The sequence below is a fragment of the Pollachius pollachius genome (assembly GCF_949987615.1).
Source record: "Pollachius pollachius genome assembly, chromosome: 17".
NCBI lineage: Eukaryota > Metazoa > Chordata > Actinopteri > Gadiformes > Gadidae > Pollachius > Pollachius pollachius.
The window spans coordinates 4,447,524-4,468,409 of record NC_136950.1 but is presented as its reverse complement, the minus strand read 5'-3'; the positions used below and the strand labels follow the sequence as shown (position 1 = coordinate 4,468,409).

Genomic DNA, 20,886 nt, shown 5'->3' with positions numbered 1-20,886 from the left:
CCTTTACATTCGCCATACTAACGCTATTTACACCGCATTTACGCACCGCGGTCCACCTCTGTAACCGCATCGAAGTGCTTGTACCGTGACGATTCGGTACAAATACGTGTGTCGTTACTCCCCTAATAGTACATCCTCACTGGGCCGGTCCATTAATTTGTACACATAGGTAATCCCTCTCTCTCTTCCCCTCCTCTTCTCATATGTATCCCACTCCTCCAGATGAATGACACTCAGCCTCCAGAGGAGGATATTCTAGGAGGGGACCATGTTCCCATCGCTGAAGCCCCTGGCTCCCCCCTTGCCACAGAGCCCCAGGCAGGGGAGACCCAGGACCCTGTTCCTCCCCCAGATATGGAGCTCCAGGGCAGTGAGCAGGAAGGCGTTTCCCTCCCAGAGAAGAGACCCCACGGTGGGCTGGAGAGTCTAGCGGAGCAGCCGGTGGAAACGGATGAAATCCCAAACCTCATGATAACGCAGAATCTAAATCCTCCTCCTCTTGAGCTGAGAAGAGGTGGGGAGCATTTAATGTTTCATCAAAACATGACAGGGATGATAATGTTAATACCAATTTGAACCGTTGATTAGAGATCTCTCTCTCTCTCTCTCTCTCTCTCTCTCTCTCTCTCTCTCTCTCTCTCTCTCTCTATAACTCGGAATATTACAAATGACATTGCACATTTTTTGGTCATGATTTAGTCCACATCTGATTTCATGATTGTTATTGGCAGCTGTGTGTATTTGTGTGTATTAATGTCTTTGTTTACCATTATCATAAACAGAGTCAATTGCCAAGAGCTACCGACGAGTAGGAGGGCAGAAACTAGCAAGCACCAATCACATGGTCTCTCCCATCGCCGGTAACGCCTCCATCACTGGCATCTCGGTAAGGGACGGAGCACTGCATTGCGATTTTTGTGTCAAAGTTTTGCACAGTTCTTTCATGCCCTGTTCAGATGTGGACTGATGTTTTGGTGGCGGCGGTCCCCAGGTGTCTGGTAAACGAACCATGGTTCTGTCCAACGAGGCCAAGAGAGAGATGGCCAAAAAGGCCCGGGCCCTGAAGGAAGAGAGAAAGGCTGCGCTGGATGGTCGACACAGGTACCTGATCAGCAGGCTGGCTGACTCCGGGCCCCTGCCGGAGCACGAGGCAGAGGAAGTTCTCATCTCAGATGACAAGGTAAAACATGAGTCCTTAGTTGGAAGAAGAGGTAGGAACATGAGTCAGTTAGTTGGATGAAGAGGTAAAAACATGAGTCAGTTAGTTGGATGAAGAGGTAGAAACATGAGTCAGTTAGTTGGATGACAAGGTAGAAACATGATTCAGTTAGTTGGATGACGGGGTAGAAACATGAGTCAGTTAGTTTGAAGCAGAGGTAGAAACATGAGTCAGTTAGTTGGATGAAGAGGTAGATAATAGCCAGCACATATTCATGAAGAGGATGTTAACCCTAAAACTGTTGTTGGTTCTACGGCCATTAAAACTCTTGTCTGACCCTCTCTTAGTTCAGGCTGATAGAGGACTTCTTTGCTGCCAATGGATCCAAAAGGCTTATTTTCTTCTATCAAGACACAAAAAAGGTTTGAAAATCTTTGTCTCTTCTCTAGCCTTACTCATCTCAATGAGCATTAATTAGTCCGTCCTGCCTTTCTCGCTTTCTCGTCATTTTCTTCCCACATTTGGTTAAATGTCAATGTAACTTATCCTTATCACTTCCTTATCGTTCTTATGCTTCTACTAACCTTATCTTGTTATCTCTTTCTCCTACTTCCAACTTTCTTTCTCTCATACCCGGTGATTCGAAATATCTCTCTTTCTCACTGTCTCTCTCTCTCTCTCTCTCTCTCTCTCGCTCTCTCTCTCTCATTCTCTCTCTCTCTCTCCCTCTCCCCCTCTCTCCCTCTCCCCCTCTCTCTCGCTCTGATTGTCTGTCTCTGTCTCTCTCTAGTCCTCTTCCAATATGGAGGCTAACAGCAGTGGTCCAGCAATCAGAAAGCTCTTCCTGACCACAGGAAGTTCTGAGGTGAGGTCACCAGCACCCACCCATATATATTGGGTTTGGGTTGGTAAGGGTCCTGTGGGGATACCCAAATGATATCTGACTGTTTAGGTAATCACTACGCCAGTATGGTTACACTGGCTAACTCCCAGTTACGAGTACTTGACGGATTAGAAGTTCACAGAGGGAATGTATTGAAAATTATGTTTTTAAAGAAACTGAAGTCCACCCAATGGTTAGATCGAGGGTCAACTACAAGATGCTTATATTGGTTTAGAAATGTATTGGTTTAGAAATGACTTTGTTCACCGTAGACATTAGGTATTCATTTTATTTCTGCATCATCGTTGCTCAAGAGTCCCAGGGTGACAACAGAAACAATGCTGACTTTTCTTACTTTCACAAAGCCTGGCTGTGTTTTGTTCCGTTGCTATGGAAGAAAAGCTGATGATTGATGTCATTGTGTGCATGTTTGTTTGTTACTGTGTGTGTGTGTGTGTGTGTGTGTGTGTGTGTGGGTGTGTGAGAGAGTCCAGGGTTGCTGAAGTTACGACACAAACACAACCACTTTGTTATTCGCTGATATTTGCAATGTGGCTAAAACCATTTACCTCCATTCACTTGCACTGTCTGTCTATCTCCTCTCTGTCGGTGTGTCTCTCTGTCGGTCTGTCTGTCTGTCTGTATTGCAGCCTTTGACAGGAAAGTGTATGTTCTTTCTGAGGACGACAGACAAGGCGATCACCACTGCTAATGTACAACAGGTCAGTAGAGAACCAGCATAACCTTTCAGCCAGTCACTAAGCCAGTCCTTCAACTTGCATTTCCTGTACATGTGCATCCTATTTGTGTGTTACTCCTTTACGTGTTTCCCTTGTTCGAGGCTAAGGGAGTACTTCCTGTGTGAACAGGAAGTGAACTTTGGCCAGCTGGACTGCTGTGACGACAGCTTGCTGCAGTGTGTGGAGAGGCTTCTGTCTCAGGTCATGCTACCTGCTCTACGCTCCCAGCAGGTTGGGGAGGGCACACGGTCTCAACATTCAATACACATTAACAGGGGTGGACTTCAAATAGCATCGACTGAACAGTCAACTCTGTTTAGTCGTCAGATTGCACAGTATTTCTGTGCTCTGTGTTGTGCTTTGCAATGCTTTTATAGCAATGCTTTTATTCTAATCCTCTTTTAATTCTGTACCTTCTGTGTACAATTCTGTATTCATCCTCCGTCCAACGTCCCAGAACCCAAACACATACCCCCCACACACACACCCATACCTACACACCTGTTCCCCCACACACACACCCAAACACCTACTGCTGTCTCACCCTTCACCTTTTCTCGATAACGCCATTTTTCAAATCCCAGTCTTGCTTCCTGCTCTCTTACGCTTCTGTAGTTTCTAATTCTGTCTAGCTTGCTGTCTTTCTGTCTCTGTCTGATAATCTTTTTTATTCTGTTTTCTTTGTACTAGTTATTTCATTTTATTTAAGTTAATTTGTGAATTATTGTTCTAGTCAGTTAAATGTGTAAATAAATCGCTCTCTTTCCCCAACTCCATGCTCTCTCTCTCTCTCTCTCTCTCTCTCTCTCTCTCTCTCTCTGCCCCCTCTCTCTCTCTCTCTCTCTCTCTCTCTCTCTCTCTCTCTCTCTCTCTCTCTCTGCCCCTCTCTCTCTCTCTCTCTCTCTCTCTCTCTCTGCCCCCCCCCCCCCCCCCCCCCCCCTCTCTCTTTCTCTCTGTCCAGAGCTGGGGCAGCATGAAGGAGGGCCAGGGCAGCCCGGATGTGCAGGTGTTCCTGGGGTCAGTGGAGAACTTCATCAGCCACCTGAGCTCAGCCAGGCTCAACATGGAGAACCTCTTCCAGCTGCAGCCCCCGGAGCAGCAAGACCTGCTGGAGGCCGTGGACCAGCTGAGCAGCCCTGCAGACTACAACGACGCCGGTAGAGTACACTGGTCACACTCACGCCTACGCGCATTAAATGCACACTGACATACACAGTATTAGCCCACATTCTGTTTTGCATGCAAGCATACGTGTGAACATGCACACACACAAGCATATGCACCCACATGCATGCACACACATGAACATAAACGTCCATTCACACACATACAAACTCAGCCAACATGCTCACTCTCATGCACGCACACATACCTGAAACCAGGCACACATGCAGGTAGACAAACGTGTACACACAAGCACATACCCACACACACACACTCACAAACACACATGCTTGTGGATCACAATTTGTGATATAGTAATTCTTCAAGCTGAAATTAAATGGAAGATTGAACAACGACCAATGGGTTGACGGGAAAGCTTCTCTCCTCTATTCTTCAGCCAATGACAGTGAGCTGGTGGAGCGTCTGGAGGGCGTGATCTCGGTGTGGACCAATCAGATCAGGCAGGTGTTGACCGAGAGCGAGCAGATGAGGAAGGAGGCCGACGACATCGGACCGGTCGCAGAGCTGGAGCACTGGAAGAGACGCATGACCACGTTCAACAGGTCAAAACACACACACATGCACACACTCACCCTCATGCACGCAAACACGCCCACACACACTTAAGTCTGTCCTTGGCCTTGAACTGGTTAATACCTTTTTTTCAGTTTATGTGTGTGTGTTTGTGTGTTTTTTAGTCTGATGGAGGAGGTGAAGCGCCCCCTGGTGAAGAGGATTCTTGGAGTTCTACAGGTGGCCAAGTCCAGAACCATACGCACATGGAGAGAACTGGTCAGTGCCAACCACATGTCAACTAATTTTAGACACACCCCATTTGCTCAAGAGAGCAAAGCAAAGCAAATTGAAAGTAGACTGATTCGATCCTGCGAGGCAGTAGTGGTGGGAAACACACCCACCTCACGATACGATACGATACGCTATACATGGCCGGCGATACCGATAATATCGCGAAACAGCGATTCTGCAATAATCAATATATTGTTAGAAAATCCTATAACGATACATCATGATGAATGATGAATTCTTGGATGGATTGCTGTCTATATTCATGGTCCAAACCTTGAATAACAAATTTTTCAGTTACTCGTTTTTGCGTTCAAGTTTCCTTCATTCATGTGTTGAGTGCCACCTAGAGGAGCAGGGAAATCTGTTAAGAACACCTTATTTTATTAATTAAAATATCGATATTTGGGGTGATATTTCCTGTCTAACTCTGCTAGGAATAAAGGATAAAAATGCGAAAGGAATTATTTTCATTTTTATATTTATTTTTCAAGAAGAAGGGTGACGATATATCGCTGTTTCAATATTTTGTTCCAGCCTTAGTTGACAGTCTGGTGTACTGAAAGATGGAGGGGTATTTGGTATGAGTTCTGGTATCCAGCACTCTGCAACAAGGATACCTCTGGAGGGAGACTGCACCTTGAGTCACACTTTGTTTCCTGTTTGGTTGCGGAGATGGGCTTAAGCTTTCAGAAGAGGATTGGATTCCGACAGTGGCCAGTAGGGCTGGGCGATTAATAAAAATTTGACATAGATTTCGATTTTAGCGTCAAACTATCACAAAAGTAATATAATCTAGTTTTAATTTGGATACATATCTGTACATTATTTTAGATTTCAACATTTCCTTTTTGACCATTTTGTGTATATTTTTTCAGGCGAAATTTCAAAATTTCAAATCTTAATAACAAAGTGTTTATGGGGAGACACATGCTTTATAAATACATCATGTTTTCAAACTCAAAAATAATCGTGAATCAATATTGACCAAAATAATCGTGATTAGGATTTGTTCCATAATCGAGCAGCCCTAGTTGCCAGTCTACACTGTGTTGATTTGAAAAATTTACAGACAGTTGTTTACTGTTTACTATTGCTGGCCGAGTTTGCGTCAATGTTAATATAGAAAAACTATGTTTTTCTAGCAACATGATTGGTTGGAACAAAATGAAGGAAAACAAAAACAAGCGCCCAGTTCATCCAGATTTTAGCTTGTCTGCCATCAGACTTTAGCTATTAATCCAAAGTAGGATTTGTGAGACTTGGTAGGCTGCTGAGTTGATTATCATGAAGGTTCATGGAGCTGCTTGGTCCTTTTGTCAGGATGGAAACATCACTGTGGTGGCTAACGAAGCTAAGAACAACGTCCGCTACCTCTACACCCTGGATCGCTTCTTCGGACCCCTCGGGAAATCCACCCCAGTAAGTCAAGCTGTGTTTTGTATTTCTTTCTTTTATTTAATTTGTTCTTTCTTTCTTTCTTTCTTCTTCATGCTCTGCTATCACCCATTTTCAATTATTGTTTTGCTTACTCTTTCTCGTTTGTTAACTGATTTCCCATCCTCCCCCCTTCCTGTATCACTCTATCTCCCCCCACACTCAGACCAGCGTGCTGGACCACATCCCCAGACTGATGGCCAGTGTCCGGATGATCCACGTCTTCTCCCAGTTCTACAACACGCCGGAGCGGATGACCTCGCTGTTTGTCAAGGTCACCAACCAGATGATCAGCACCTGCCGAGCCTACCTGACGCAGGACGTGACAAAGGTCTGGGAGCACAGCAGGTAGGTCTTTGTTTGGTCAGCACCCCGTCCATTGTGAAATATTGTCGTCACTATGGCAACCTCATTCAGAATCTTGCATGGCCATTCAGTCAGGTCAAGGTAAAGGTGCTCAGTGTTTGTGCTAAGGTGGTGCCCTTGAATGGCAGCCCCTGACTATGCCAGGACTCATCTGAAGTGCTCCCTTAGAGAAAAATTACTTCAATTACTTCAATTTACTTCAAACTTCTATTTCAATTTCAATTTTAAATTGAAATTCAGCAGTGGTGCAGAATTACAGCCACTACGAGCCAGTCGCACATTGAGCTTTCCTCAAACGCGCCGTTTCAGTGTCTATAGCTTTAATGCAAATGAAGAGGAGAGAGGCGGGTCAAGGCGGGTCAAACTTCTATTTCAATTTCAATTTCAATTTTATTTGAAAGGGACCATGTGCAATTAAAACATAAATGTAACCATTTGGTGCATCACACCAGAGATTTATTATTATTATAATTTAATATATCTGCAGTCCCTAGGTACAAGTAAATACAACACATATAAAAACATCAAACATCACTCAACAAGTAAGGACATGTAACAAATAGCAATATATTGTACATCTTAATATGCAATATAGTTATCTAAGTAAATACCTAATGATGGTGTGGGTATTTCACTGTAGCGTGATTTAAACAAGGCAATACAAACGTGTTTCCTTGTGTTTGCACATGAGTATGCTTGAGTGTGTGTGTGTATGTTTGTGTGTGTGTGTGTGTGTGTGTGTGTGTGTGTGTGTCTGTGTGTGGGTGTGTGTGTGTGTGTGTGTGTGTGTGTGTGTTGCAGGCCGGAGTTGCTGCAGCGTATCTCTGAGTGCTGCCATCTGAACTCTTCCTACCAGAAGAGTTTCCATGCGGTCAGGGACAAACTGAGAGAGACCCCAGAGGAGCGACAGTTTGACTTCAGGTAGAAGAGGAAAGAGCTTTCTATAAACTGCCATAATGTGCGGTAGTATCAGTACTGTAAATGCATAACTCTAATCTTGTTCTAAACATACTGTATGTGTATATTTTTTCTGATATTATCCAAATATGCAACCCTAAGTCACTAATGGAACATACATGCAGTTGTATTGGGAATAATAGTTTGATCTAAATAATGAGGAAGGAAAGAACCGGTCTGTTTAAAAATGATACTGGGTATCCACACCCCAGCAGTTGAAGACAATGGTTGAACTGGGCAGTTCTTTCCTTCAAGAACTAAATGGGATATTTTCAGCCTCTTGTCCTTGGGCTTCTTATGCTTAAGTCACTTCTTCTGGGTTTATTCGACAGTGAGAACTACATCTTTGGAAAGTTTGACACGTTCTGCCGGCGTCTGGAGAAGCTAGCGGAAATGGCGTCCACGCTGGAGAGTCTGCAGTCTCTGGGGAACATGAAGGTCCTTCCCTTTCACCACATTGTCTGCTAGCATTTATACACTTTAATATACTGTCAAGTGCTGCTACTTAGAATCTTTATAATTTATACCTTACACTTCACCTTCATTTTTATTGTTCATAACGTCTGATTTGTTTGCCCTTTTTGTTCTGTTTGTCTTTACTTTAGCATTTACTTAAACATTTACTTTTGCGTATATTTTTTCATATTTCATTAGCACTTGTAGGAATTCCTCTCCGGGGATTAATAAAGTTTATCTTATCTTATCTTATCTTATACATATAAACATGACTACACAGCGTCAAAATATCTCTGAAGCTAACTCTGAAGATCTTCGGATTATTTTTAGGCTTGGTGGTTCATGTTATTAAATGTTACTGAATTGGTTGAATATTATTGGGTTCATTGAATGTAATGAATAAACTGCATTTAAATATTGAGAATAATTCACAGATTGAGATGAATGGACGTGGTTCAAATAATGAATTCAATTCAATTGAACTCCAGGTGGAAGGCATCGAGAAGATCTACTCCCGCTACCAGACCATTGTCTTTACGGTGAAATCCAAGACCTACGACATGCTGGACCACCGCAAACTAGAGGTTCAGACCTACTCATTCAGCGTGTGTGTGTGTGTGTGTGTTCTCCTTAGTGTGAACATCCATATGTGTGTGTGGTGACGCGTTATATTGTGTACATCTCTTTGATTCTCTTTCTCCCTGTATGTTTATGTGTCTATGTGTATGTGTGTATTTGTTTTGTGTGTTTGTGTGTGTTTATGCGTGTGTCAGTTTGACGGCGACTATGAGGACTTCCAGCTCCAGGTCCAGAGTGTGTTCCAGTCTCTTCAGTCTCTACTGGACTCCTGGTTCAGTCACTCTCTCCCTGTGAGTTACAAACACACACACACACACACACGCACACACACACACACACACAATGACTATCCCTCTTACCCCCTCCTCGACTGGCCCACCCCAGACACAGCGCATGCTGGAGATGCTGGCGGTGTTTGAGGGCGGTCTGGGCGCCCGTCTGGACCTGAAGGAGCGCTATCTGGAGGTTCTGCAGCGCTACAGCCGGGACCTGGAGCTGGTGAGGAGGACCTACCAGAAGCAGAGGGAGAACCCCCCCATACCCCGCAACACCCCCCCCGTAAGACCACCGCCATGTCTGTCTGTCCGTCTGTCTGACCGTTTGTCCGTCTGTATCTCTGTCTCTGTCGGTTTGACTGCCCTTTACCTTTCGGTTTGTATGCCAGCTCAAATTTTCTGCCTGTTTATCAAGCTGTGGGTAGAAATGATCAGTGCATGTTTTTTGGTTCCTTTCTTTCCCTTCCTTTTTCTATAATTCTCTCCTCTGTGGTTTTCTCTCTCTCTTTATCTCTCTCTGTGTCTCTCCCCCAGGTGTCAGGCAGGATCATGTGGTGTCGCCAGCTGTACAGAAGGATGGAGGCCCCCATGTTGGTGCTCCGGGAGAAGCTGGACCTCCTCAAGGTAGCTCCTCAAACCTTCCATGAAGACGACATGAAGGAGATTACAAACACACCACTTTGTAAGAAGTCGATGTTGTTAAGTAACACATGAACACATTAACACAATTAAGACATTGGATTGATTATTTTATTGATTCACTTTATTATCCCTCCATATTATCTTGGACCTGGTAGCCGCTGACCTCTAGAAGCGCATCCGATCAGATTGCAGCATTGTTTGACATTCTGAAACCGAGGGCTTCCTTCCTTCCTTCATGTAAATAAATTTCCATGGTTTTAGGAGTAAAAAGGGACCCTTGTCATTTGGCTGGTTATATTCTGAACACCCAACGTTTGATGATCGAACTAAAGTCAGCTACTTTCATTGTTGTACTTCCAAGCAAAGCCTTCCAGGATTTTGCCAGTTGCTTCAGCCCCCAGTTTATCGTTAACATTGTCAGTGGAGATCTGAATCAGCCATGGCCTTTGATCAATTCACCCCTTCTCACGTTGGAGGTGTGTCCTGAAATTGTGAAGTTAGCCATTGTCAGCCAAAGAGTGTAGAGCATCTCCCGCAGCTGTGTCATTGTTTCGTGCAACAAAAGTTAGCCCATACGAACTGCCCTGACGAGGGCAATCATGGCTGATTTACATCCCAACATAGCAAATGCTTAAAAAAGGTATAAATCAAATCCTTAAAGGTCCCATGGCATGCTTCTTCATGGATGCTTTAATATAGATATTAGTGGGCCCCTGACACAGAATTTGAAGACGTTCCCGAAATTCGTCTGTGGTGCAGAATTACAGTCACTACGAGCCAGTCGCACATTGAGCTTTCCCCAAACGCGTCGTTTCAGTGTCTGTAGCTTTAATGCAAATGAGGAGGAGAGGGGCGGGTCAAGGAGGAGGGTGGGGGTGTGGCCCTGAAAAGCTTGCGGCCACGGTACCATGCGCTCTGTTTACAGTGGATGTATCGCAATGGCGAGGCGCACACAGCCTTTGGCCGTATTCTGTAAATATTCTACAACACTCCGGGTGCTCCGACGGGAGTCCTGGAGCTCTTTATCTAAATAATATCATATTATACATAGATATCTATATCATATAATATATATTATCAGGGCCAAAAGCTGTGTGCGCCTCCAGACGATAATAAGAATCTCAAACGACTGTGTTGTTCTCCGACATCTCTGGTTCTTCCACGTCCACATTAATCTGAAGTAGACTGAACCAAGACATGGAGGAAAAAGGGATTGTTGCCCGCGGTTATCTCCCTCCGGAGCCTCGCTGCCCGCTGCCGAGGGACCACCTCCTCGGCAGCGGGCAACGGGCAGGGCCGAGGCACCGCCGCCCCGAGGCGATGGTGCCCCGCGGTGATGGAGCCTCGGCAGCGGGCAGCGGGCAGCGGGGCTCCAGCGGGAGACAATTGACGGCAAAAACAATTACTTTCTCCTCCATGTCGCGGTTCATGTACTTCAGGGAGTCAAAGTTCCTTTCCCCCAATTCCTTCCCAACCATAGCTGAGCCCCACCACAGTCTCATTGTGAAAATACCAGAGACATCAGAGAACCCGACGTGTTATACGCCATAACACCAACAGCAGAACGGTTATCCAAATAGCAAAGAAGTGTACAGCACTTGCGTTACAGTGTGTATCAGTGGAGGCTTCTCCAGTGAGGAGAGGGAGGAAGATCTTCCTTAACATTGTTGAGAATAAAAAATGTAGATTGCCCAAACTACTTTAATGAATTAATGCCCTTAAATATGACTGCTTTAATGCCTTTGTATATGTAATGTTTGTCTCCCTCGGTAAAGGGACATTAGCACCCCCTATTGCCTATTGACAATTACTTCAGGGAAGACGTTCCTCCCTCAGCCTCCATTGAATCCTATTCATTTCCTGGAAAGTGTTGGCGGCCGGTGAATAACATGGGGTTCAATGGGAGAGAGGAGGAAAGTCCTCCTCTGAGTGGGTGTGACTAGCGAAGGGATCTGGATCCCGCCTACGTCTGTTCATAGCGCATGGCTGCGCTATGAACCAATAAGCAGGAGCCCTGGCTGTGGAGCAGCCTGGACGGAGTAATCCCCTCAAGTCTAGGCTACTAGAACCAACTAACCCGTATGCCTCGTTTTCACCGAGCGGTGCGCTTCTGTTTGTTCAGGTACAGTGCAGCTCTGTTCGCTTATATTGGCGTTTCCGTAGCCTGCAGCCGGGCTGCCCGCGGCCGAGCTGCGGAGCCCGCGAGGAGGATTTACTTGATCTAGAAATTAAGTCCCTCAATCTTGATTGGCTTAACACCATGACCAACATTCTGAAACATCCATTAACATCCACATTTGCATCAAACAATGTTAGGCTTACAGCCCATACAAATAGTTGTGAAATAATGTTCTTGTTGTTCTTTTAATTGTTTGTTACTCTGACCATTCTGTTTTATATTGTGGAAAGGCAATAGTGAACGATTCAGAGCATGATGCATTTTAAATGGCATCACTTTTGGTCTTGTGCCTTCATTTTTCTCAAAACAATTGTAGCTGAAAATAAACATTGCCAAATTACAACCAATAGCTTCAATCATTGAAGGCAAAAATAGGCCCAATGCTAGGCCCGGATTTTTTCATTCAGTTTTACAAATCAAGAGTTGGCCTGATTTGACTAATTGGCTTTGCATCCTTCCTTCTGCCCTTGTAGTCCAAGACATGCTGCCCACCAGCTTTCAAAGTACAATGCTGCCACTGGTGGATTTGTATCAATTCACATAATTATTCCACCCAGCTATTTTGTAGTTCACCAAAACACCCTGAAACAACTTGAGTCTGACATACTTATGCCACCATATATGGCACTAACCAATGGCCAATGGCCATTGGTTTGGCACTAACCAAAGGCCAATGGCAACGAAGCACGCAGTCCTTCCTCCATCACTTTAAAAACCACCAGCCGCCACTGTGTATTCACACACACATGTAGCACTCGCACAGTCGTAACTCATTGGGCAAAGCAGAGAAAGGGGATGTAACATTTCCCCCTTTTGACGACATACGGGGGGAAAATCAGCGCGCCTGAACTTTGTTTTTTCAAAGGCAGAGCAGGATATCTATTGCTCGTTTTACACCTAATGCAATTTCTAGCTGCTGGGGCACCATAGGCAGGCTGGGGGAACTAAAATTAAAGTCAGAAAACTGTGAAATTTTCATGTCATGGGACCTTTAAAGACCAAGATGGGAACACATTAAACAAATGGTCTATTGGTCTAATCATTTTCTAACTACTTTGTTTCTGCCGTCCATCTGCTTGTGGCTGTGTGCGTGTGTGTCTGTCCACCCTGCTGTCTTTATCTCTGTCTGCCTGTGTGTCTGCCCGTCGCTCTGTTCATCCATTCTTCATTTTCTCTGTCTCCCTGTCTGCCTGTCTGTCTGTCTTTCTGTCTCTGTGTCCGTCCACCTGTCGGGCTGCGTCCCCCAGGGCCCTGAGATGAGCAGTGTGATCAGGAGCTACAACAGGATGGCTGTGGTGCTGGTGGAGTACGAGGCTCTGTACGTGCGCGGGTGGAGCAAGGCCGCCGAGAGTAGCCGACACCGACTCAGCGCCTCGCTACTGGTCCGGGCCGACACCTCCAAGGTACACACACACACACATACCCCGGCACGCATCTATGCATGCATACACACAGATATGTCATGTGGTATCTTTGTGAACATTTGTGAACCGTCATATTATGTCTTGTCGTATGTTACATGGGTATAAATGCGTTGAATTTAATTGATTGTAACGGAATTGAATGTAACGGAAATTAATTTAATGTTATTCAATGCAAGGTAATTTGATTTTATTTAATGTAATTTCACAAAAACCAACTCCATTCTCTAATATGTAGTTGTTAAAGGGTAAAACTGCTGTATATATCGTGCTGTCTCATTGCCATTCAGTTTAATTCTAACCGTCCCATGTGTTTCCCAGGAGCTCTTGGTGAACCTTGACCCCATGGTTCTGGAAGTAATGCAGGAGTTCTGGTACTTTACCAAACTGGGCCTGGCGGTACCAAAGGTTGTCGTGGCAATGAGCTCCAAAGAACAGCACATAAAAACTTTGTATCAGCGGTTAGTTATGTACAAAGCTGTCTACAACTGTGTTCTTCTCTATTCTGTTCTATCTCTTCTGTTCTGTGTTGTGTTCCGGTCTTCTATTTTTCTCTACTCTTGTACGCTGTTCTCTCCTCAACTCTCCTCACCTCTCTCCTTTTCTATTCTCCTTGCCTCACCTCTCCTCTCCTCTCCTCTCCTCTCCTCTCCTCTCCTTTCCTCTCCTCTCCTCTCCTCTCTGTTCTCCTCTCTGCTCTCCTCTCCCTATTCACCCTATCTATCCTGAATTAAGTGTATTGGGGTTGTATTGTATCTCCAGATTGGTGCAGATACTCCAGGACTACAGGGAGATACTGGCCAGGATCCCAGCGATCCTTTCCCCCCTGATGGAGCCCTTCATCGGCCGCGTGGAGGCGGCCCTCTCTCCCGGACTCACAACCCTCTGCTGGAGCGCCCTTAACACTGACACATGTATGGATGGATGGATGGTCGGACAGTAGATAGATGGATGGATGGAAAGCTTGATAAAAATATAGACAGTCAAATAGAATGTAAGACAGATTGAGTTTAAAGTCATGACGTCTTGAAGTGTTCTACATCACAGAGTCATCAAGGCTGGATCAAAGGATAACCACAATAATCAATTCTATGCAGAAAATGTTTTATAAATTATTTTCTTTTTCATTTCATTATTAATGTGTTTGAAGACTGAAAAGCGAAATCCTAGCGGGACAACGCCAGACCAATGCACAAATGCGTATTAGTCTTGAACCTCTCTGAATTCCAAGGGGTGTCATCAGTGGAGGAAAACCGTAATGCCTCAGGAAACACTTGGACACCAATCAAACACTTGAACAATGAAACGTGAAACATCCAGGGCAGCCATCTATGTTGTTTATTAAATCACCGCCTCACCGCCGCGGTGCTCCCAGTGGGCTCTCCTGTGCAGTCATCCTAATAAACCGTCCCCATATTAGATCAATGCTTGTGACTGGCCCGAACCAGGTATGCTCCAGAGGTCAGTCCAGAGTACATCATAGATGCAATATATATGCTTTTATTCTTGTCGTCTGTCTGTCTCTCTTACCAGTCATAGAGAACGTCTACACGGCCCTGAGGGAACTGGATCAAGTGTCTAGGGTGGCCACAGACACCCTGGAGTGTCGCATCGAGCGGCTCCTCCAGGACATGGGGTCCTGCGGCCTGTTGGAGCTGCCCGAGGATGTGCCCGTCAGCCCCAACGACTTCCTGCAGCAGTCGGAGCGCTTGGTGGGATCTGCTGCACTCACTCTCTGCTGGTGAGGTCCTCTCCTCTGTGACACGTCCATTACGAAGCCTGTGTTCCTCATAGGGTGTTAATGCTTTTTCGACTTTTTATCTGACGTATATAAACATGTTTATATACATGTATGCATACATGTTTTACGTCTGCTAAACTAAGAAAATCTAAGTCTGAGCTAGGGGGAGTACTCGCACACCCTTAGAACGCCCCTCAATACGTGCGTGAAACAGCTCCTTTGCCGTTAAACTTTACTTCTGTTCACTGGGCGGTGCTGAAGTGCAGAAGTGACGCCTCGCGGCTACCCGAAATGTTTACAACTTCTCGAGGGGGGGGGGGGGGGGGGGGGTAAATTTGCCGACCCATGCGCAAAGCGGAGAGTGTTACTCGGGTTGGGGACCTTAACGCGGCATGATAAAAACCGGATGGTTTTTGAAAGATGCTAAAATTGGTTTTGCAGAAGAAACCAATCTGAGAATAATAAGGGGTATTTCTAACATACAGGCATACAACCCTATTCTAGTAGTACCCCCAAATACAATGATTAACCCTAGGCAAGCATTTTAAGCACTTTAATCTACCATCAAGGCTCCTTAGTAACATAGAGCAACAGCATTTTGTGGAACTTATACTAAATTATTTTTTATGCATGGTGTGGCAGTTGCTCCTGGGTGGCTTTAGTGGGCTCTTCCACCACCAGGGACACTAGGAATTGTACATGTCACCAGTTTATTGTAGAGATGTTACAGGCAGGTGTTCAGTGCGGACATGTCCGAGCTCTCCCTGAGGATGGGTTTGGTGATAGCTGGTTCACCCTGGTTGCATAGATTGCCCGATGCACCACAGGTGGGTAGCCTCGCACAGCCCCATCTGTCTGACTCTGGCCAGGGGAGGCTACTTTAACCAGCCATCAACCACACACTCCAAATATGGTAAAACATAGAAATCGCCTATGTGCTGTGTACAGTGTAATGTTATATTATTTTATTACACAGCTCTTCTCAATGCTGTAGAGTGCTCCATTCACTTGCATGGGCCTTCCTGACTTCCGGCGGTATATTATTGATAACTGAACGTCGCTAAGCATATAATGACCGCTGTCAACGAAAGTGGATTTTTTGCCTCTGATCCACATCTTTCGTATCACTCCGCTAGTAGTCCGGTAACTTATCAACCCCAGTGTATTCAGTTGCTAAGCGACGTCAACGTGTTTGGCAAACTATTTCTCTGCTGATCAACACTACGAATGGTCCTTTTTGGTAACAAATAAATTGTGAAAAGACACACTGTGTGAAGTTATTTTTTCGTTTTGGCAAGTAGCCGTGTAATAAGCGGGATAATGCATAGAACGCCGGTCATTATCGAAAATAAGCCCCGACAGTCAGGGCTTATTTTCCCAATAATGACTGGCGTTCTATACATTATCCCTTACATATGAGGTTGTGTGTTTGTAGGCAGAGTCAGCAAGTTGAAAAGTATGTGTTTGAACTGATGGACGAGCTGAAGAGGAAGATGAAGCCAAAAGAGACTGTTAATCTAGAGGTGTGTGCTCATACACACACACACACACACTCACAGACGTACACACACGTGCACACGCGTGCACACACACACACATACATACATAAAAACATACATACATACATACATACATACATACATACATACATACATACATACATACATACATACATACATACACACACATGCGCACCTGCACATTCACACACACACACACACATACGCACACACACATTTAAGGATTATTCTCCTCTCCCCTCACCTCTCCAGGGGTCCTACCATTGTCTGCATCCAGATGGGAAGCAGCAGACCAGATGTCAGGAGTGTCTTCCCTGTCGCTTCTTCAACCTGATCGGTCACGTATGCCAGCGGAACACTGATGCCTTGCTCAGAGGTCAGAGGAAAACACAACCCCCTGTTTTTTACTGTACTATTATTTTTATCATCCTTTTTTACAGCACCTATCTTCGTTGCTGCTAACTAGGACTTAATGTAGTACTAGTAAATACTGCAATGTAGATCAGATACAAGAAATTCTGGTGCAAATCTTATCTCATAAAAGCTCACGGTCTCTTCTGGGTTAAAACAAGCAGTGGGGGGTTGGGGGTGGGGGTGTCTGTGTGCTTTTGGTATGAACCCCCAACCCGCCTCTGTCTCCCACCAGCCACCAGGTCGTCCCTGGAGGCCTTCAGGAAGCGGCTGCATGTGGTCAGCTCCTACCCCTCCACCTCCTCCTCCTCCGACGGCCCCTCCAAGGACCAGGTGGGCCCCGCTCCCCTCTTCAGGGCCTCCATCCAGCTGACCATACCCAACATAGTGCTGCGGCCCAGCCTGGACCACATACAGGTACGTGTGTGTGTGTGTGTCGATCAATGACCTTCTCTTTTAGATTCATTTCCAGTGCATCTTTATGATCCATATTATTCATTTCATTGTTAATAAACTGTATATTTAGGCTCAATGGTGGATTGCTATTTTTTTTTATTATATGTGTGTGTGTGTGTTTGTGTATCTCTGCATGTTTGTGCATGTGTGTGTGTCTGTATGTGTGTTTGTGTGTGTGTGTTTGTGTGTATCTGTATGTATTTGTGTGTCTGTATCTGTATGTGGGTGTATGTGTGTGTGTGTGTATCTGTTTGCGTGTATCTGTATTTGTGTATCTGTGTGTGTGTCTATCTGTATGTGTGGGTATATCTGTATTTGTGTGTGTGCATCGGTATTTATGTGTGTGTGTATCTGTATGTGTGTGTGTCTATCTGTTTGTGTGTGTGTATCTGTATGTGTATGTATCTGTATGTGTGTGTGTCAGGCTACGGTGAACAAGGTGGTGAGCATCGTGGTGTCCATGGCTAAAGACATCCCCTTGTGGTCATTCAATCACCTGCACCACAAACAGCTCCAGGTACAGCTCCGCCTCCATATGCTACTATAGAGGCCTCATTTACATATCATTTAAATATCTCTACTGTTTCCTTCCTCTCCTCTCTACTGTTCTTCCATCTAATATGTGTGTTATATCACTCTTCTCTTATGTCTATATCTCTGCTTTTCCTTATGTCTCTCCTCTCTCTCTCTCTCTCTGTCTCTTTATGTCTCTCTCCCAGTTGGAGCAAGCAGCCCTGCGGGATGCCGGGGACGACAGTCCTATCAAGCAGCTGGTCCTGAGGCCTCTGGACCGGCAGCTGGCCGAACAAAAGGATGTCACCAAGTCAGTTCCCATAACATGTTCTCTGGTGCCCCCCTAGAGGCTGATTCCTGAAACAGTCCTGCTTCATTTCAGTTGTAAGGAATGGAGCGTTAAAGCAATGCTCCACACAGTATTGTATTTGAGTTTTTCTTCTCAATAATCACAACAATAAGCACCAATGGATACTGAAAGGGGCTATATGCATCAGAGCTCTGTCTGGGCGGTGTGTGTGGAGCTCTGACTGGGCGGTGTGTGTGGGGGTCTGTCTGGGCAGTGTGTGTGGAGCTCTGTCTGGCGGTGTGTGTGGAGGTCTGTCTGGGCGGTGTGTGTGGAGCTCTGTCTGGGCGGTGTGTGTGGAGGTCTGTCTGGGCGGTGTGTGTGGAGCTCTGTCTGGAGCTCTGTCTGGGCGGTGTGTGTGGAGCTCTGTCTGGGCGGTATGTGTGGAGCTCTGTCTGGGCGGTGTGTGTGGAGCTCTGTCTGGGCGGTATGTGTGGAGCTCTGTCTGGGCGGTGTGTGTGCAGGCAACTGTTTAGCAGTATACTTCTTTCAAAATGAATGCGAGGATTAATGTTTTCATTTTGACAGCACTATTATATCCATATCTATATAATACAAATATATATGATAATGTGTATCATATTTTATATGATGTTATTCAGGGACATTTGAGAGGTAAATTACGGCACATTGTTGCCTTAGACATAGTTTGTTGTTGATATGTCTGTCTGTCTGGCTCTCTGCCAGGTCTGTTATCCAGTTGGGCTCTGTGGTGTCCTCTCTCAAGACTCAGAGCACCAACACGCTCACACAACTAGCCCACTTCTCCACCCTCTGGATCCAGGTCTGTGGGATGTACACACACATTGTCAAAGTCGTATGTGTATGCGTCTATGTGCATGTGTGTGTTCTGGAAGTGTTTCTGTTCCGTGCATATGTGTGTGTGTGTGTTGTGCATTACTTGTGTTTCAGTAGAGTTGTGTTTATGTGTGTAACTGTGTATGTAACTGCGTTTGTCATGTGTACGCAGGATCCAGAGGAGCAGGTGAAGAGCTTCCTGGAGACAGAGCCCTCCCTTACTGAGTTCAGCTCCCAGATCTCCCACTACTCTGTACGGCAACCCTTACTGTCGTCTACTGTACTGTACTGTCTCCCCCAAAACAGAGATCTCACGCTCCTCTGCAGGGCAACGATGACTGTCCTCTACTGTACTGTACTGCAGTCAAAAACAACAGTGTTTTGATCAAATTAACAGTACTACACAGGTTATTTTGAACAGTGAATTCCGTAGGACATGGAAGAAGAAGAAAAAGAGGAATTACATAGTAGGCATAGAAATCCATTTTATATACATAAAAAAAAATACAATGGCTGTGTTACTGTAACACTCCATACCTAAGTATGGAGTGTTACAGTACACACTCCAATCTTTAACGAATATAAGATTATACTTGTCATAAATTGGACCAGGGGTTCGATATCATCTTGTCCCACCCATGTGGGCACTTCTGGCACTGGACCAGTTTATAAAAAGAGGGATAATTAACATTCCTCATGTTTATTGCTCTCACCCGGCATACCCTGTATTAAAAATAGTGCAAACACTAAAATTAGGTGTGTCCTGTATGTGTGTATATGAACTCCTCTGCTGGGGTCTCTGGCCTCATTTAGAAGCTGGAGGCTCAGATCGAGGAGCTGCCCGCCTCCTTCACGGTGGGCTCGGTGCTGCTGGACACGGAGCAGCTGAAGCTGTCGCTCACCCAGGAGTGCCGCGTGTGGAAGCGTGCGTTTGGTGCCGCGCTGAACCGCCAGGCGTCGGGGAGTATGGGCGAGGTGTTCTCCTTCATCGAGAGCCTGAACAAGCGCCTGCAGCGGCCCATCGGAGACCTGGAGGACGTGCGGGAAGCCATGTCCGCACTGAAGGAGGTACGCGTGCCTGGTGATCTGACCCATCTGTGACCATCTTTGTTTCTTCCAACTATGCAGTTCAATCCTGCCACCGTTTTGCTTTTGCTTTTCTATTAGTTTCACTATCACTATTGTAATAGTTTCACTTTCACATTAGCTACACTTTAATCGACATATTAAATGCATACAATTGATCATTAACTTGAACTCTAGCCATACAGTCAAAGTATTTTGCACATTTTTGCACTCTCCTTAACTTGTTATAGCCATCCATAATCCCTCGATCCTCATGTGTGTGTGTCTGTTTTCCCCCCTTTGCTGTGTTCCAGGTGCGTGAGGCGGAGATCCGCATCGACGCCACCATCGGGCCGGTGGAGGAGTCCTTTGCTCTCCTCAACAAGCACCAGCTGTCCTTTAGTGACGGCAGTGCAGAGCGAGTGGATGGACTCAGCTACGGGTGGAAGAACCTCAACGCTCTGGTACACAAGCACCCCAAACATAAAGCATACCATGGAGAGATACATAGATAACTCAGCCCAAAATAAGTTATGCGTCCTTGTGATTAGGACCCAGTCGGACAGCGATGCCTTGACCTATGTAAACATAATGTTGCCATTCAAGACATTTACATTTACATTTTACATTTAGGGCATTTAGCAGACGCTTTTATCCAAAGCGACTTACAATAAGTGCATTTGTTACAATAAGTACATTTGTCATAAGAAGTGAAACAATATATCGCTGTCGGTACAGTAAAGATGTTCATAGAACCAAGTGTAAGTATTACAATCGCTAGGCTAACCCATTCCCTGTGTAAAGCAATGATAGCAGCTACTGTAGATGCTACACAATTAAGTACCTTGAATAAGTGCAATGTACAAGTGCCAGGACGTACAACATTCAATGGTGGCTGTGCATTGGTTTCTATGCACAGTCGAGGTGAACTCAAGAGAGCTCAACTTGTGATGCTGTGACATATAGGCCAACTG

The 20,886-nt window shown here is 45.4% G+C and overlaps 1 protein-coding gene across 1 annotated transcript in view; it reads left to right on the top strand.

The window, feature by feature from the left end:
- Positions 1–222: 222 nt before the first annotated feature.
- dnah5l (dynein, axonemal, heavy chain 5 like) overlaps positions 223–20,886 on the top strand; it is a gene marked incomplete at its 5' end in the record, with an annotated part of 73,189 nt that continues 52,525 nt past the window's right edge. Inside the window, 31 exons of the mRNA XM_079754515.1 lie at positions 223–514; positions 783–886; positions 992–1,180; positions 1,507–1,581; positions 1,950–2,024; positions 2,693–2,764; positions 2,912–3,013; positions 3,744–3,939; positions 4,344–4,509; positions 4,645–4,738; positions 6,074–6,172; positions 6,354–6,535; positions 7,355–7,474; positions 7,843–7,948; positions 8,455–8,550; positions 8,740–8,835; positions 8,930–9,103; positions 9,355–9,444; positions 12,889–13,044; positions 13,384–13,523; positions 13,825–13,976; positions 14,596–14,803; positions 16,239–16,326; positions 16,576–16,699; positions 16,970–17,151; positions 17,615–17,707; positions 17,910–18,013; positions 18,737–18,833; positions 19,020–19,100; positions 19,661–19,915; positions 20,227–20,376. Coding sequence (XP_079610641.1) covers positions 223–514; positions 783–886; positions 992–1,180; positions 1,507–1,581; positions 1,950–2,024; positions 2,693–2,764; positions 2,912–3,013; positions 3,744–3,939; positions 4,344–4,509; positions 4,645–4,738; positions 6,074–6,172; positions 6,354–6,535; positions 7,355–7,474; positions 7,843–7,948; positions 8,455–8,550; positions 8,740–8,835; positions 8,930–9,103; positions 9,355–9,444; positions 12,889–13,044; positions 13,384–13,523; positions 13,825–13,976; positions 14,596–14,803; positions 16,239–16,326; positions 16,576–16,699; positions 16,970–17,151; positions 17,615–17,707; positions 17,910–18,013; positions 18,737–18,833; positions 19,020–19,100; positions 19,661–19,915; positions 20,227–20,376 — 4,158 coding nt within the window. The remainder of the gene's footprint in view (positions 515–782; positions 887–991; positions 1,181–1,506; positions 1,582–1,949; positions 2,025–2,692; positions 2,765–2,911; positions 3,014–3,743; positions 3,940–4,343; positions 4,510–4,644; positions 4,739–6,073; positions 6,173–6,353; positions 6,536–7,354; positions 7,475–7,842; positions 7,949–8,454; positions 8,551–8,739; positions 8,836–8,929; positions 9,104–9,354; positions 9,445–12,888; positions 13,045–13,383; positions 13,524–13,824; positions 13,977–14,595; positions 14,804–16,238; positions 16,327–16,575; positions 16,700–16,969; positions 17,152–17,614; positions 17,708–17,909; positions 18,014–18,736; positions 18,834–19,019; positions 19,101–19,660; positions 19,916–20,226; positions 20,377–20,886) is intronic.